Source organism: Gallus gallus, chromosome 8, assembly GCF_016699485.2.
Source record: "Gallus gallus isolate bGalGal1 chromosome 8, bGalGal1.mat.broiler.GRCg7b, whole genome shotgun sequence".
NCBI lineage: Eukaryota > Metazoa > Chordata > Aves > Galliformes > Phasianidae > Gallus > Gallus gallus.
In genome coordinates, this window is record NC_052539.1 from 11,978,319 (window position 1) to 11,997,497 (window position 19,179).

The 19,179-nt window shown below is 36.4% G+C and overlaps 2 protein-coding genes across 7 annotated transcripts in view; one reads left to right on the top strand and one right to left on the bottom strand.

Moving 5' to 3' along the window:
- Positions 1–19,179, top strand: part of PLPPR5 (phospholipid phosphatase related 5) — a 198,235-nt gene that overhangs the window by 82,083 nt on the left and 96,973 nt on the right. The gene's annotated exons all lie outside the window — the stretch shown is intronic.
- PLPPR4 (phospholipid phosphatase related 4) overlaps positions 1–19,179 on the bottom strand; it is a 31,009-nt gene that overhangs the window by 10,197 nt on the left and 1,633 nt on the right. For 2 of the 4 annotated variants that reach the window (XM_046944974.1, XM_422319.7), the window contains exons 2-4: positions 6,142–6,327; positions 4,624–4,753; positions 2,707–2,902 (exon numbers count right to left, since the gene is read on the bottom strand). In XM_046944974.1, the coding sequence (XP_046800930.1) occupies positions 2,707–2,902; positions 4,624–4,753; positions 6,142–6,327 (512 nt within the window). Of the gene's footprint in view, positions 1–2,706; positions 2,903–4,623; positions 4,754–6,141; positions 6,328–8,824; positions 9,040–18,595; positions 18,831–19,179 lie in introns of those variants that run through there. The other 2 variants (XM_015290740.4, XM_015290741.4) reach the window with 2 other exon arrangements.

A 19,179-nucleotide genomic window follows, 5' to 3' on the forward strand; every position in this document is an offset into this window, starting at 1 on the left:
AATTTAAAAATGAGGGCCATTATAAATGTCATAAGAACAAGGCCCTTAAAAACTGAAATTGCTGAAGTCAAATTAATCTCCTGAGCTAGAGAAGTTATATTGTAACTCCCATAGTAGGTGACTGAAGGAAGTATTGAAACAGTAGCAACTGCTGTTCACATTGCTAAAGTTGTCACAGTTATATGAAAAGAGTTATATAAAAAGAATTTAATAAAGAAAAATAACAATAAAATTTTAGTAAGGAGAAACTGAGGGTGGTATCAGATGTATCAGATTATTATAGTTAATCAAATATGCCCTTTATGATAGGAGTAAATTTGACTTATTAGTACATGGTTGTCTTCCTAAGAAATAACAACACAAAAACTCACTGCTTAGTCTTAATCTGTTACTTGTTACAACTGTTTCATTGGTGGGTGGTTTGTTTGTTTGTTTGTTTGTTTTTTGAAAGTGGTGATATTTAAACTTCATGATGAGAGTTTTTGGAATGGCTACAGACAGTCAGTTCAGGGCATTGTATTTGAGATGATAACAAAATGAATGAGAGCAATTGTGAAAATTTTCCTTCCTATTCAACCTGTAAAGCTGCACCAATTTCAGTGGGAAACTGTGTAGATGCAAGACATTGCTTGCAGACATCAGGATTCAATGGCAGTATCACAGTAACAGAAGATGGTACAGGAAAGGAGGCAGTGAGGTGAAGGCCAAATTATTTAAGCCAAATGAAGATGCAGTCATGCCCAGATACATAAATAACAAAGATGGCAAATGAATCAGTGTATGAGTCTCAGCCAACTAAACATATTTAAGATCAAATAAATAATTGAGGATCTTTAAATGTCAGTGAAATTGGTTTGTTTCAGTGAATAGAGACAGATTAGGAAATTCGCTGTAAGACACTTTACAGAGTGAATGATGTCATGATTCTGAAGTACGTTAACCACTGAAATCAATGCACATAGGTTGCTCTGAAAGTAATGCCTCCTATTTATTTCCATGGAAACTGCAACAGATACAAAAAAAAATAACACTATTTGATAGAAAAAAAATCACAGCTACAAAACACTTTCCTACATAGACACCACCGTTAGCTATGTGTTTCTGTCAACAATGAACAAGAACCTGCAAGCTGGACTTGTAAAAATCTTTACCAGTGAAGGTGACCCACTGTCACCACTTCTGAAATGCACCACTCATCACTCACTGTGCTCACATCCACTCTTATATAAATAAAAGCCTCCATAAATATTCAGCATGCATCAATGAACGTCAGTAGGTACCATTTTTTCTGCATAGAGGAATTCAGTGACATACCTTTGCTTCATACATACTTTCATGTCAGGCACCACTTTGTTAGGCTGTCCCTCTGCTGTCATCTGTCACACGGCAACAAAATGAAATGGAATACTGAGGGGGAATGTTCAACCTCTGCTAACATGTGCCTCTGATGTCGTGGGCCAACATAATAAAATAGGAGGTATTACTTTCAGAACAACCCTTGTAAAAGCAAATAAGCTAGGGAAGATATGCCTTGGTGATACAGACAAAATATTTTAATAATATTCATGTGACAAAAATGCAATGCTGTAAGGCATAAAGTTAAAACAGAAGCTAGCATCTTGATATGCACAGAGAACCAGAAAAGATTGCAAAGCTTTAGTGAGGTGGATAGGACAGAAGAAAAGAATGCTGCTTTCATGCCTGCTAGTCGGGTACACAAGAAAATTATGCAGCTCAGTCAGTAACAGAAATCGTCGTCATTTCAAACATTCTATAATTCTTCTCTAATGTTATTAGAGAGTAGGAAATTTAAAAAAAAGCACCATATAGAAAACTTTGTAGCTTAAAATGTTGTGGAAAAGATAAGGAAGACTGCTACTGTATTCATTGAAGAACTTCATGATTTCTCAGTAGTTTGGTACATATATTTAGGATATATACTAACAAAGTCCTTGCACTGTTAAGTAGCAGATGTATTGAAGCAGTACCACCTACTGACTTAAACCTCCAGATTCCTTGTCTAAATGTTAACTTTCCTCAGTACCTGAGTTATCAATATTTTATCACATCTGGTTTTCTTAAAGTAACATGCACAGTCTGAGTTATATTTCAGCTTGACTCATATGCAATTTCCAAAACTTGCTATTATAAACAAAATTAATTTTCATCTTGGCTATCTGATAAGGGAGGCTAAAGACTAAATGGCCAAGGAGAGTAAGCCAATTGTTAGAAATAGTGTAAAAGAAAAGTCATGTGTTTGGGGGCACACAGGTTTGCTCTGTTATTGTCTTTTTTCTAGTAAAGAAATTGTTTCAATGTCTGTCAATAGGGAAAAAAATATTCAATGAGATAAATGGAAAATAAATGAACTCTAACAAATGCCAAAACCAAACCTTATCGGCTAAGATCAGAATGCCAACAATGTAGTTTACAATATACAGAAATCTCAGATAATGTAGTTTGGTGACTTCTCCATCCTGATGATGTGGGGAATTTACTCAGATTCCATTGGGAAAAGCAGTAGAAGCTACATGTATTGATAATTGTATAGCAAACCGTCTCCTTTGAAGGAAGGGAAATAATTAGATACTTCTAACATGCTTCTCTATATGACAAAGATTTCCAAAGCCCACAGTTGGCCTAATGTCTTCATAAAGAACAAACTCATACAGACTTTATCTAGAAAAAGTGAAGGATAGAACCAACCTTCCAGCATTGATAATATTAGCATCAGCTCCTGAGCAAATATCTTCCACAACATATGAATTCTCTGAGCAGGATACATTTAAGGATGTATAGTTCGGCTTGCAGACAGTCAGAAAATATGGTGCTTGATATCCTGTTGATAGCTGTATAATATCAGTAACAAGAGCAGTAGAACAAAGACCAAACACATGGACACCTAGGAAATAAAGCAATAAAGCTTGTTAAGTTTATTGTATTCATAAATTAAATGAACTCATTCTGTAAAATGCACTCAACAGGGATCTGTGGCTCCTGTCATCAGGCTTTTGATAATTTAACTTAGTATAAGATTTTTTTCCTTTATGGAATGTTATTGCAGATGAATTCTTTAATATAAAACATAAGATTATTTATGCTTATTTTTTTCCTATCGATACTTAATATTTGATTTGATGACCTGATGTCCCCCAATATATATATATATATTTTTTTTTTTTTCACAAAACTAAACTACATTGGAGCTTCTTTGATTTAGAAAACAAATTTTAGCTGTCTGAAATACAATCATCTATTTAAGCAGAGCATATGTGCTCATTCTGTCCTTGGATTTGCCCATTGGAACACATTTGAATAACACAACTGCCCATTAGATCACTGCTCTGAGGACCTGATCTCTCTTTATTACCAGGGACTCATCAGCTATCAAAAACTTTGGCATATCTTCACACATCTTACATTTCTTGACTACCAAGTCCTCGCCACAATTACAAGAAGTCTTTTTTTTTTTTTTTTTTTGTCAATGATCTACATTCCTGTCTGATTAATAATATCAAATTCACAAGACAGTTAATTCTTTTTTTTTTTTTTAACTGAGTATTTTCTAATCACTGTTTCCCTTAGGATCTCTAATTCTCTACTTGTATTTATATCAAATTTTCATCTCAAGCCTGAAAGAATGCTAAAGTAATTGTTCTACTATAAATAAACTGCAAATTCAGGATTTTCAAAGATTTAATCAATGCATCCTTGAGCTTTCTTTGGTGATGGAACAGAATGCCATACTGGAGAAGTCTATGGCACGGGATATCATTAGTTTTTCTTCTTACTGATGCAACCTACAACCCATTCTACTCGCCTCCTCACTACTGCTCTTAGCAGGATATGCTTTATTGGACATATATGTATATAACCTCTCCTGGCATTGTCTTCCTGCTTGCCAGTCTATAGAGACCTAAGGTGTAGTCCATCTACAAAGTTTTCAGTCTGCTGTCCTGCAACCTGCTTTTGTGTATGCTGCCCTCACTGATGAAAACTTTCTGAAACAGAGGAAACCTTTCCTTTAACCATTCATTGGTAGAGAGTGGAGCAAAGATCAGCCAGCCTTTCAAGCTCAGCTTTATTAAATATCAAAATAATACAATTCATCATGTCCCTCTATCATTATGTTGCCAGATTCTAGCCCTTTTTTCAAGACGTAGATAAACGTAGCAGAAAAAGAATGTCAGATCTACTGACAGTTTGTAGCAGGTTGTTACTGTCATGCTGAATGCTGTATCAGCTGGGTTGAATCTATTTGATACACCGAAGACAAGCAGGGGAAACTGTACACTGAAACCATTCAAAGGAAGGCAGCACATAGTAAGCAGAGAAGGAATAATAAATGATTATTTTAGAAAGACTGACAATGGACTAGAAGAGGAAAGGGAAAATGGAGAGTGTAGATACTACTTTACTGAATATGGGGCTGCTCTCTTGCTTCACTTGACAGTTTCTTCTCACATTTTCTGGCCAAAAAAAAAAAAAAAAAAAAAAAAAAAAGTCTATGCCAGTGACAGCCCTGCAACTGTTCTGAAAGGCTGTTTCAGAAAAGGAAATCTGCATGTTGGAAGCTGAATGTACACAGAAGACTCTTCTTTGTGAGTAGCATTTGAAACCCACCAACAAATCTGACAGCTCTTCTAAGAAATGAATTGAAGTTGCATCCTCCTGCATTAATATTGGCCTCTGTTCCAATCCCATTTCTTCTTTTGGACAGGCAACAGTAGAGAATTCCTTCTCCTACCATTATCTGCAATGACAAAGAAGCTGTTAATGTAAATGTAGCAATTACTCATAGGATAGCTATAGAATTTAAAGGGCTGAATTACTACTGACACAACTGATGTTTTCCACTGACACGTACGTTCCTTGAAAAGATGTGTATCAATATGTAAACATTAAGTAATGCAATTTAGCCTCTGCGAGGGCAACAAGAAAGTGGCACTGACATTAAATCTAGGCGCCATAAAGTTTTGGAAGGCGACCTTTTCTTTTATTAATATATTTGTATAAAGTTCTCAGTGGAATGGGGGCCTTGATCCACAGCAAAAATTGGATTCTTCTGCAGTAAAAACATCATACTAGAAACACAGCAATATCTTAACTGCTCTTAAGGTGATTTTAGCCATAAGTCTTGGCCTCATGCCTAGCATTTGCTAGCAGCTTCTAATTACATGACAGCCTACTCTTCCATAATTATTTAACTTGGCTTGGATTTTAACCAGATCCACAGCAGTAGAAAAAGCTCCGTCCTTATGGTGCTCTGAAAAGAGATCATGACTTTAGCCACAGGCAATCATTTAGAACAGAAATAAGAAGAATATAAATGAAAACAAAGTGTTATTTGCTGGAAAATGCAGATCTATTTATACTTTTAGAGTCTCACGTTTTACTGTTTTTCTTGTTAAGTATTGCAGCTTGAAAATCTGTATGGGGCTTGCTAGAATTCAGAAAAAAAATGATGTGTTGAAATATTGAAATGAAGGGGGAAGTTCTCACCATTACAAGGAAAATTCACCTGGTCTATCAGTAGACGTAAAGTAATGTAGGCTCTGCACAGAGCTCACAGTACAATTAAATGCTAAAGCATCTGAATTAAGAAGAATCTGACATAGTAATGATCCATGTTTCTGCACACTAAGATCTCTCAGTGACATTTCCTGTGCGTTATGAACGTGTATAGAAAATTTCTCATATCCCACAAGCTATAAGACATATGCCAATAATACACGTGGTAATTTTCTGTAGTATTTCAGGGCTACAGTACAGACCTGGTTACAGTACAGACCTGTTTTTTTTTTAGTGTTGCCTCGGTGTCTCATGATATTCTGTCTGTAAACAGTTATTAATACTGTACAGCATTAATGAATGATTGAAACTATTTTCACTCAACTGTTGATGATTTTTCTTAACTTAGTGCCTGCAGTTAGGATAGCGTGAGTAAATGAAGTGCTAAAGGGAATGTTTTAAGAGCTCTGCATCTCCTTTTGCTATAGGAGGATAAAACTGAATTTAAAATACTAAGGTAATTAGTTCGGATGACACTCTGCAGCCAAACGGAAGACAGAGCACTTACTTTATGCCAACTGAAACTCTGTTCAAAATCTTTAATAAGTGATGGTGGCACCTCAAACTTACCGTAATTGATGGTCCAGCAAAAACCAGACTAAGCAACATCAAAAAGGGAACTGCTTCTTGTGTAGGTTCAATATATGGCATACTCAGACTCTTGTCATAGCAGTTAAATCCAGAGTGAACTGGCTTGAAGACATCAGTAAGTTCAAGAAAATAAAGGCTAACAACAGAAGATGCCAATATTGGCAACTAGAAAAGAAGAAAACAAAAAAATATAGAAATAGAATAGCATTGTTTTTGCAAAGACAACATTCTTAATGAGTCACTGTAATGTTTGCTATTTACATCTCACTGCTCCTTGCTATATTTGTTTTACCTTCTATAAATAATTAATTCTCTAGAGATATGGTACTCTTCAGTTGTTATCAAGTAACTTTGTTGTCTACAAAGCTATTTAAAATATCCATTCCAATTTTCAGCCCACATAACCCAGTCTTTTCATCCATGAACCATTAATGGACAGGCTTTTAATTCAATTTTGTTTTTAAAAGTAAGTACAGCAGCTCAGTCTCCCATGTGAGGTGTCAGTTTTCTGCTGTTCATCCTCACCCTTTTTGGTACTTTAGTTGCCATATATATATGGCAGTATTTATACCTGAACCAATTTTTATTAAGATTCAAAGTAATGTTAAAAGAAAAATGCATGATAATATGTGTTTTGCCTTGACACATTCATTTTGTAATTCTATCAAAAAGCAATTACTTTTGACATGATTCAGTCTGTGTAGAATATGATGACTGTATTCACACTTCTTTTATCCTCTAGCTACTAGTGAATTTAACTTTCACTATTACTTACAGTAATTTATTAAGAGTGAAGTTAGCTTTCCTGTGATAAATTTACCCCAGCTTACCGACATTTCCTGAAAACTCAGATGCAACTTGTAATTCTTACAAGAGAAGCAGTAGCAGAAAGACATTTTGAAGCCATTGGGTGATAGGGCAGCCCTTTCCCCAGGATGGCCAGCGGGAAGGGTTACTAGCAGCATATGAGAGTTCTCTGTATCCTATTAGTGAATACATAATAAATGATCAGAATTTTTTTTTGTTTATTATTTCTCAGAGTTCTCATTCAACAAGGCAACATTGCAGCCACTACCTGCGCCTCCACTGCAATGTGATGACTCCCTTCATGTCTCTGCGATAATTAAGATACCTATGGATAATGTTAACTGCCTATCTGCTTCCTTTCCTCTTTTATTTTTATTTTTAGATGGCTATCACTTTAACTTTTCCTCATTATTAACTGATGCTGAAAAGGAAAAGCTTGAAACCATTGAATAGATTTGCTAAGACAGATAGAATAATAAAAATCAGATAAGGCTATATCATACCTCTTGAGAAAAAAATACTTCTCTTTTATATCAATCACCTCACGTTGTAAGAAATATGAACTCTCCTGATGTCATTTCAGGCATTATGCGACTATATTGCCATTGCAGTATGCAATATTTACAAACAATTACAATTAATTGCTTGATTAAAATTGGTATCATTTATCCCATTCTATAATAAAATAAAAAGAAATGGTAAAACTGGATAAATACGTGTACTGGAAAAATGATGAATAAAAACTTTAAAAATGTAAACTGAATATGGCAGAGGGACAATAATTTTTTGCATTAATTAGCTATTTTCAGGTTTTTAAACCTTGTGTTTTCTAAATGTAGTTCTTTGTACATAAAATGTGATTTTGTTTGGTTAGGGACGAAGGATATTTGCTAGATTTCACTGAAATAAATAGATTCTGCTTTCATCAACAGTGTTCTTCTGAGCTAAATCTACTAAAGGTGGAAAACAGAAAATTTTTCCTGCTGCATTATCTTTGCTCAAGTTGATTCCATAGTAATTTTACCTAGGTAAAGAAGCTGTGATTGTGTAGAAAGGGAATGTTTCTTGGCACCCTAAATGAAGCTAAGTGCTATCAACACTAAAAAAATGCGATTAGGCATCTAGTAAATTTGCTTCAATAAGTAGTTTATGCATATATACGTGTACTTAACAGTTGGTCTTGTTGATCCTTATGGGTCCCTTTGAACTTGGGATACATTCTATGATATGCACACTGAAATACTGTATTAAAATATATACGTATGATCTGTAACATGTAATACATACACAAGACGTAGCATGTTGAAGTACGTATAATATATAATGTAGATACAGGTCATATATAGCATGACATATGATATTTACTTCAGTTATGTTGGAATAATTATATGAAACATAACTAAATTGAGTCCTTCTTCCTACTCATTACAGGAAGATGCCTAATTCTTTAGCTGTATGAATAATTTCATTATACTACTCCCTTCCTGCTGGATGTAGTCCCTATTGGCTATACTGCAGACCTTCCTGATTAGTTACTGTGTCTGTTTCTAGTCACTATACAGATGCACAGAGATGAAAGAGGACTTCCCTAATGTCTTCGTGCCTCACAATTTTTTTTATTTTTTTTATTTTATTTTATTTTATTTTTTTTTTTGTGGAACTGTACAAAGACTGTGGAACTGTTTGTGATAAGATAGCTCCTGCTGTGTGTGGGGAACTTGCGCAGTCTCTCCCATTCTCCCTTGTACACTGAGACTGCACAACATTTGAATTCATGCATGTGGCAATTTTAGTTCTGCACAGCATTTAACTATTAAGGTATTTGCATTGTCTTTTAACTATTTGAAAGTCATACCTAAATGTCTTGGCTAGAGTCAGGGTGCCTGTGAGCTAAATGGTCAAGATGGGAAAAAAGGTCCAGTACCCTTCTGATGTCTCTTCATCCAGTCTTCCCAAAAGATTAATTTCCTATGGTAGAAACACAGGGCAGGAAGACTCACGGAACACCTTGCACTCGGAGTTTCATCTTCATTGTGTAATTTTCATTTACTCGAACATCAAGAAAAGGAAAGCCTGTCGTGAACAACAGGACCCTAGCTTACCCATAAATTCATCTCTGCTCTGGTTATGGTATTCTTAAGCAAGCAACAGTTTTAAGTGGTAATATTGAACAATCCTGAGTAGGTGACATCTGAAGTGACATTTTACTGTGAATCACTGAAGTATGAGATGTGGACAATTTTTTTTTTTTTTTTTTTTTTTTTAAGGCTGCTGGGTGCTAGCTGTAATCATATTGTCAATTACAAAAATTAAAGAATTGTGAAAATGCATTTCACTATCTTACAGCTCCAGTACAGGACTCCTCTATTATTTCAGACTGTAATTAACCACCCTCTTAAAAGAAAAGAAATAGTTCTAGAGGACTACGAATCCCTAACATAACTGCTTACAATACTAATGAATAGGTTTATAGTCAATTTGTTATATACAGTATGTCAAATCCCACTGGAAAATTTTCTTCCTATCTTCTTTAAAATATTAATATAAAATTCATTTTTAAAAAAGACCAGAGAAAAGTGAACATTTCTAAAACCTACAAAACAGTATAAGTGGCTATTTAATGTATGAATATTTATGGACTGTTCTCCTTAAGGCAGCAATAGTTCCATAATTATAGACTTGAGCTCCCAGCACCTTGAAAATGCCAAATATAATTAAGATGTTATAACATGTATTGTTTTAATTACAAAATGGAATAGGAACTTCCCTATTCCTAAGTAGAAAAATAAACTCCCCATATATATACTCCAGATATATACTCCTATTTCTTGGCTTGGCTAAAGGAGTAAGATCCTTGTTCAGCTTGTAAATGCATAAATATATCTGTAAATGTAGTGTTTGACCCAAATGGCCAAATTCCCTTCAGCATGTGGGGGAATCAGGACCATAATCGGCGTAGTAATCAGCATTGCTGCTGAAAATAGTTTGATTTGGAGATTTTTGGATGTTGTTTTTTTCTTTTTTTAAGTAGTATTTTTCATTTCATCTTATAATTTTTTAATAATTAAGGGGATTTTATTAAGCCATAGGACTTTATGATTAATACTAATGCATTCCAAAGACCTTGATAGATGCAGTATGATGTTGATAGTTTCTTCTTTACTCCAGGATGCACTTGGGTTCATTTTCATGTTTGCAAATGCTCTTTCACACCTTGCTCTTTCTCTTATTGATCTCTGTGTTCGTATTACACTCCAATGGTTTACATGGTTTACATTTTCCTGCTCTTTGTTACTGTTAAATCAGTGTTAACAGTTTCCACTTCTTTATCTGACCACTAGCAGAGTTCTTTGCAGCCTTCAAGATATCCAGTACCATCATATGCCCCATTTCCTTATCCTACATCTGTACTTCTATATGTTGTATGCTCCGTAATGCAGGAATAAAAAGCTGGTATAATAGCAGACATCTTGCAAACGAGGCAGTGAAAGGCCAAGCCTTATTGGGAAATCCTCTCATTGTAGTAAATCACAGAATCATAGAATGGTCTGGGTTGAAAAGAATCATAATGATCATCTATTTTCAACCCCCCTGGCAGGGTTGCCAACCAGGCTGCCCAGAGCCACATCCAGCTTGGTCTTGAATGCATCCAGGGATGGGGCATCTGTCTCTGAATAGCATGAGGTTGTCCTTTGGGCAGCTCAGCATCTAGGGCATTCAGTTTTGCCTCTGACCTTCCAACAGACACACTCTCATTCTGAGGGAAACACTGAAGTGCTTGCTGTGGAGTTAAACATAAGATCTTTAACTTTACTATTCCATGGAGTCTCTATAGAGCTCTACATTTCTAATTGAAGGAAATTTCTTATTCTCCCCTTGGAGAATTCCCAAATGATCAAAATTTCACTGTAATCACGTTCTCTCTGCAAGTGTCATAGGCAAGTCAGTGGGAATTAGGTATTGACAGTGTCCTAAATAACACCAATGAGACAGAGAGGCTCAAACAACAACAAAAACAAACAAACAAAAAAAGGCACAAGTAAGTATTATCCTCTTCTCCCATCCCTATTTCTTCTCTGCATTGAAAGAATATGCAATTTGATACATACATAATTTAAATCTCTATGGAAACAAGTAGATTCTACAAATTTTCTTTCCCTAAAACTGCATGCTAGTAGTTACACATCTAATTTTCACATTTGCCAGCACATAACTAAGCAAAGAGTCCATATGTGTCTTCAAGAGAATATCTTCAAATCTATGGACTTTGTTGAGAGTGTAAGCAAGGAGTATCACGCACTCAGATGGCTAAACGTGCTCTCTGGGATGCAGGTTTGTGATCTTTTTTTTGCTTTGCTAAAATGCATTACAGACGCTACCTCTTTTCACGAACATCCAGATCCTGTCTTATTGTATTAGACTGTGTTGGTGGCTACCAGCAGACACTTTGAATATAAGTTACAAACATGATTAGCATGGGCTATATTTCAGTTAAGCAAACTGGGGAAAATGAGATGCCTCTTGTATAATAGTAGGTAAACACTGATGTTTATGTGCAGTGTGATAACCAGAATGACTTAAGTGATTTTCTGTGAGACAGGATGCAAGTACAAAGGCTGTGGGATTTTTGTTTTACCTGACTATATATGACAGGCAGAAGAGAGAGCAGCAGGAGCTGAGGAACCAAGTCAAAACTAGCCAGAAGTAGAATAAAGACAGTATGACTATCCCACATGTCAGAACTCATTAAGGGGTACTTGGTAGGATACTTGGATATATTTGGAAATAACTTCTAGACTCAGGTGGCTAATGAATTCTTCCATCCTTAGGTTGTTCTACAACTCTTCCACAACAGGCAAAGAATTCCTGAACACCACAGTGGCTTTTTGGTATTTCTCTTGTTTTCTGGTAATCAAGAAATCTATTTAAGCAAACAAGTAAGCACACAGAGGATTGCCACAGAGATAACTAATGAATGCCACCAATTTCTCCTCATTAAATCAACAGCAGACAAACATTTGCAAGAATGATGGTCTATTTAATAATTATGCTGTGTTTTCACTGCAAGGCTTTGGAATTGTGGGAGATTCTACTAAAATGTATTATAAATGTCAGTCCTCATGACAAGGACTTCACAGTCTAAATGACAACGCATAGCAGATGGATGAGACAAAGAAGAGGGCTGTGGTGGGGTGGAGGAGACAAGATAGGTCTATTCTTAGCTAACTGCCATCAGAGATTTCAGCTCTCAACCTCTGTGGCTGTTGTCCTGTCGTAGACTAAGATGTCTAAATACCTTCCAGAAATGTGACAAGCAGGAAAAATGGTATCAGGCCTAATGCTGGTATTTTATCTTGCTTTTTAGCCCTGGGCTCTTTTGTAGGATCCTTGCTGTGGCTCCTGCTTAGCTTCATCAGTGCTCTACCTTTGCCCTTAGTCAGACTGCTGTGCTGAGTTGGGATTAAGACCAAGCACAAGCTTAACTGCATTGCAAACTGAGATGTCATGAGGACTTCTTAGAGATGGTACAGAACACAGGATGTGTGGATGTGTGTAGAGCAGGGAACCTGTTTAACTTAAAAGTCAGGTTTGTAGATTTTTTTGTTATGTTTTAAAATAATTCTTATATACTCATGTCTGCAATATTAGACATTTAAGCTTTTCAGAAGCCTCAAATTTCCATGAGTATAAAAGTTTTTGTTTGTTTGTTTGTTTTGGTTTGGTTTTTTTTGCTTTTCTGTCTAAACTCCAGTTTCTGCTGTTTCTTGTACCTCATTTTGGATGCAGACTTCATCTAGTCCAAAGCTGTAAGGAACTGCCTTTTCTCTGAAGGGTTTTTCTATGTTTTGTGAAAACTAATTGCAGAGACGTTATGTGGTCTTTCTTCTCCCAGATTAACTCTATTGGATTTAATTTTGACTCACAGTTTAGAATCCCAGGTGCCATTGAAATCTATTATCATTACCATTTTGGAAAATTAAATTATGCCTATTTCCATCATTGATTTTAGAGTGTAATTGAATTGTTCTGTGACTACCAAATAGAGCGTAACTTTAGAAATACAGCAGATATCCTGTTGTAGTAGGCGTTTTGCAGGGATACGGGATGTACGGGACAGGCCTCTCCCTAAGCATAGAGAGACAGTGCTATCGTGCCGACCTTGATGCAGAGAAAACAGGAGAAGAAGAAAGATGAGAAAAGAGTGTGGAAACAGCCAAATAAGGCACAATGTTATCTGGTGTGAACCAATCAGGGTGGGACATGACAGCACGGTTATGTAGGTAAAAATGTATATAAGCTGTGTTTAGTACTGAATAATCGCCATTTTACTGCTCATCATATTGGTGTGTATCTGCAGTCATTTGGCCCTGATCAGGTAATTGGTCAGTGTGCGCAAGAGGGCTAACACAGGAGGCCAACATCACAGTTGCAGAAGGCAACAATATCCTTGTGCAGCTTCTAAAATCTTTTCATCTTTTGCTAAATGTTGATGGAAAACCCCTCAAAAAGCGTAAGACCAAAATAAAGCTGATACATAAGTGATAAAATTGCCATTTTCCTCCCACAAGTTGAAAAGTCATACTGATGCATAGTTATACTAAAAGGCTTATTTCTCAATCTAAAATAATTCTAAAAATATTTCAGCTTAAGTATATGCACTTAAATGTGAAACAAACCCTTAGGCAGAAATTTTACATCACATAAAAATTCATGAACACATTCCTCTTCGTTGTGAGTTCAGAAATAGTTGATGATTCATTACATTACTTATGATTATTGTTAATTATGATTATTGATTAGTTATAATCAATGGGTAACCACAATGAGATTCAAGATACTGCACACCCTTTTGATTTTGAGACTTCTTTTATAGTGGCTACTGTAGAGTTACAGTAAAAACAAAACCAGCAACATTTCTGAAAAGGTGGCTTTTTTTCAGGTTGAAGTGTTACTGCACTTCAGCTAGAAATTTACTCAAAAAAGAAAAAAAGATCTATCAGTTAAAGCTGCCAGTCCCTACATAATGTTTCAATTTATTCTACTCTCCAAAATACGCTGTTTCATACATACACAGGTTCACCCTGAAAGTAATGCTGCCTATTTATTTCCATTACAACAGATACAAAGAGCACAATAACACTATTTGACAAAGTAAATTCTCAGCTACTAAACACTATTTTTAAACATAGTCACCACCATTAGTTGTGTATTTTCACTGGTGGAGAACAAGAGCCTGGGTGCTGTGCTCATAAAAATCTGCACCAGCAGAAGTGACCCACTGTTTCACAGCAGCTATGATGGCATCATTGCTAGGAAAATGTTGCCCACAAAGTCCATCTTTCAGTGGCCCACACAGAAGCAAGTCAGAAGGCACCAGATCTACACTATATGGTGAGTGTGATAGCACAGTCCAGCCAAGACTAGCAATGTGCTCTGTGGTCTTGAAACTGGTATGGGTCCTAGTGTTCTTGTATTGCAAGAAAAGGGTTGTCATCTTCTCTGGCCTTCAAAGGAAGTTCAAGTCTTCAGCTTAGTCAGCATTGTGTTATAGCAGTTAGAGTTGATGGTTTGTCTGGCTTCCAGGAAATCAGTCCAGAAGGATCACCGCTTTTCTATCCCAAAAAACAGTGAACATCATCTTACCCACTGAAGGCTGCATCTTGAACTTTTTCTTTGATGAGGAGTTTGCACAGTGCCACTCCATGGACTGCTGTTTTGACTCAGTCTTGTAGGGGTCACACAACTGCCCCTCTACTGCTACTGCCATCTGTCGCACGACAACAAAATGTGATGTAATATTGGCAGAAAGGTTCGGCCTCTGCTGCCATACCAACCATCTGCCTTTTGACATTGTGGGAAATCATAAAATAGGTGGTGTTACTATCAGAGCAGCTCTCATACAAAAATAAATCAATAAAATCTGTGGGTCTCAACCTTCCACCAGTGACTCAGTCCCACGCTCTTTTGCAACTTCATTTTTAATTTTGGCTGTAGATTTTTAGCAATTATGGAAGGAAATCACAGAAAGGGGCATAAATATTTCTATTTTTGGATGATACAATTCTTTGGAAAATGAATCTCCTTTGATTTCTAACATACTAAGTCTTCCTTTTACTACTGGGGTATTAGATCAGGAGGATGATGAAGAACTGAAAAGAGAACAAGCTTCTCTTTCACCATGAATGACTTAAACTCTACGTTGGCAAAGCAAGTAGCCAAACACAGAGGGAGATCTAACATGTGGCATTATTTTTTTTTTATTTTCTCAGGACAATATTAGCACAGTCCTGGCCCCTCCCTTTATGACACTCTTTTCTGCTAATCTGCTAAAAGCTAGTAGTATGCAAGCTGAACAGTTCTTCTGTAGATAAACAAGTGATAAGGAGAATATAACCTTGACAGTTTAGTCAGTGAATGACAGTTGCTCTGAATAGCAGCCTCCTCAAGTCTTAGACTGGCCCTTAGTATTTTGGAGATGCTGGTCCCTAATGCAATGTTATATGTAAATCGAATGTCTATCCTGTATGAGTCAGCTACATCACAAGGTCAGCTCAATGAGCAGACTCTTATTTAAGTGTATTTCTCCTCTTTCCCATCCCCTCACACATTGTTGGCTCTTCTGAGAGAAAAAGCAATATACATGTAAAGCATTGTGCTACTTCCATAGTATTGGGGATAATTTCATTTTCTACAGTTTGTGTGTGTGTGTTTTTTTTTTTTCCCCCTAAGACGAATTCAAATATAGCAGAAAACCTACTTAGATAGAAATGGGCCTCCAAGAAGCAACAGTATAGTTTAACTCTTGCACTAGATACAAACATTTTGTTCTTAGGAAGGAAGATTTAGTCCTAGAGCTCATTCTCCCTACACTTGTTCTAATCACTGCACTCCCTCTGCTTTTGTATCTCATACAATCACATCTATACACAACTTTGAGGTAAAAAATGCATAATTTAATGTTGCGGGTCATGCATAGCTGAAAACCCTCCAAATGTGACTGAGAGGTGGCATGGAGCTACCTACTGATGTGTACAAACATCTGACATTTCAAACCTAGCTCTGCCAGTATATATTAAGAAGTAAAAGGAAAGGAAGCATTTGGTGCTAAGACACAGTGAATATTCCCTGCATGTATTTATTTCAGTGGATGCTGATGACCTATGTTTTGCAGGCTGGATTTCTATGGTCATAATAGATACTTGTGCTTTCTGCTTGTGCCACTGTTAGAAAAATTCCACCTCCTCTGGGGACCGAGAAAACCTAAGTGATCATTCAGGACACTACGTCTTTTAGCATTCCCACTTATGGGACACAAAATAATGCACTAGTGCTACTGAAGTCAAAGGCAAAATTCATAGTGACTTAAAGGGGTATAAATCAGGATTTTTTGAAGTGAGAGGGCACAGGTGAAGTCTTTTTATTTCACCAAGAATATATCTCTCCTGACTCCAAATCATGGCTATTGTCTCAGTAATAGAAACTATACAACCTTGGAATTTTTCCAAATTTGTATTAAATGGGAGATGTTTATATTTAATCAAGAAATGAACAGGATGCCTGGGAAAGTGTTGGAGTCCCCATCCCTGGAAGTATTCAAGAGAAGTGTAAACACAGCATGAAGGGATCTGGTTTGGTGATGGGACTTGGTAGATTCAGGTTGGTGGTTGGACTTCATGACCTTGAAGGTCTTCTATAACATAGGTGATTCTGTGATTTTTTTCTGTGAGTGGATATACTTACGATACACTTTGAATATGCTGAAAAGAAACAATTTCAAAGAGTGGAACTTCTTCCAGGAAATACTGATTTTATGTATCTCCTATAAGTCTGTAGACTTTTTAACACATCCCACTAAGCCAGAGGGACTTCAAATTTTCATTGCATACTTTGACTTTTCCAGCTATACAAATAAAGCTCAGACAACCCATAGAGTCTACAGAACCCTAAAATGTCACAACCATAATTAGGAATAAAACAGGCCAGGCTGCCTGGCAGTGCTCATTACCACATGCCGCAGGTAATTGAGATGCACAAAGCAATCTAAAACTATTCAGCTCTAAAGACCAGAGGTACTGCTAAGCAGAAGTCTTACCAGCGTTTTCAAATGCTTCTAAAGAATTATTATGGTACAGTAGGATAAATAGATGAGTTTTTATTTTATGAATCGTGAAATTGAAAACATTACTGAAAATGTGTTATGATTTATTTTATAATGCTCATTTGTTTGCCTCTGATTTTTTTTGGAAGATGATCCATCAAAATTTTTTTGAAGCTCCATCTCTTCATTTTAAATTTTTATTTCCCTTTCATTTCTATGTCTTCTGAAGCTCTAGTGTGATTCTCCTTTTGCATTTCTGTGTAAATGAGGAATAGCTCCAGGGATAACATTGATCTTAAAAAGGGCATATTGGTTTTATGTTATAAATCTTCTGTGTTAAAATCTGCTAGTTTGATATTCTTAAAGTAGACTAAAATGAAAATTGGGCCCACAGTAATTATTTTAAAGTTAACAGTCAATTGGACTGCTTACATTTTTTCCAGCTGTGGAAGTTTCTGCCATTAAATGCTTTCATTTATGGGAGTTAGTCTCATACGTGACATATTCATAAGGATCATAAGAGCAGGAAAACCTCAGTGTCAGAGCTGTATTTGCTGCTATGTCTAAATATCAAATCCTTTCTGAAGCAGAAAATCTGTTTTTCACCTGTTCTTTATAGAAATGCATCTGTTCATAGAGGGTTATTTTTCCTTTTTAATTGTATAGTATCTTCTTTGGAATTTTCATTTCCTCTTTGTCCCAACATAATTCTTATCCATCTTTTGTCTAGTGTTTGAGATAAAATACTATGTATTTTAGAAATACATCATAACTTTTTTTCTAAACAAGTTATTTTTTCTTTAGCCTAGATTTTCCAGGTCCTGATGCTTTATGGGAGACAGAATACTGATTTTTCTTGTTTGTTTGTTTGGAGGTGCAAACTTAATTTTCTGTGCTTATTCACTGCAATTTGAAGTGAGGGGGGACTTTCTGATATGAGCACAACAGGCAAAATGGAAGTGAGTGGGTGGCAGAGGGGGAAAAAAATAAAAGAATTGATAGCATTTAGAGGAGTGAGCTAAAAATCTCATTTCTCATCACCATTTCAACTCCCATTCATAATATTAAAAGCTTTAAAATTGAGAAAGCGTTAATCAAATTGGATAACTTCTGCTTTTATTTAGTTGGCATTTGTTGAATCAGTAGGGACTAACCTCCTGCTTACAAAGGAGATCTATGCTACACAGCAATACCAGTCAAATCCCTCTGTCCATTACACTTGTGAATTTCTAATGCTAGTGAAATTATATTTAATTTAATCCCTTTCTACAAAGTATAACTCGGTCTTTGGTTCTCCTTGAGCCAGTCACAACAGAGGAATGTAAGCCATCCTTTCTTTTTTCTGATGCTGCTGGTGTGCTGGCATCTGCCTGTGCTGCAGATTTCCAGGAAGGCATTGCCATCAGTCTGATCAGAATTAGTGTGCATGTGGGGTAAATGCAGGGTAGAGGTACATAAGAAATACAGACTTTTTAAATACCATCTGAATTGCTGTCGCCCCTTCACTCAAATGATTTGTGTACTCACCTAAAATGTGGGAAGTTGATTCAAATCCTCCTGCTGTGCAACAGGAGAGAAATGATAGCTCAATTTTTCCTAATTGATGGATAGGCTCGGGTAGATGGCAGGTTTTTTTTGCCTCTTAATTGTTGCTCTTATTTGTATAGAATACCTAAACGTTCATTGTCTCAAGAGACTGCAGTTCAACAGTTTGGACTTGCTTCTCAGGGAAAAGGGCTCATGCAGCTTCCAGGCACTGTTCCTGTGAAGGAATCACATAGAAGTCCTAGCAATTCATTGGTAGCCTACTCTTAACCATGAACTCTGACTCCCTCTCAGAGCAACTGGGCACTGAAGAGGCTCTGCAGTGCTGGTCTTGCCCCCTTCTGACTTCTAACTGTAGGTGACCTGTGGAAGATTCTTAGTATGTATCAGAGTGGAGAACTCACCTGCTTCTTGTGGGAACAAAGTACAAAGAGCTCAGTCTAATTTCTGCACTGCTTGCTGGATTATTTGCATTATTCCTTGTAACAGCTACAGGGAGCTTCTAGAGGAACTGCAAGTATGGCATTAATATTATAAAAGGCAACTCTTGTGAGCAGTACACGTTT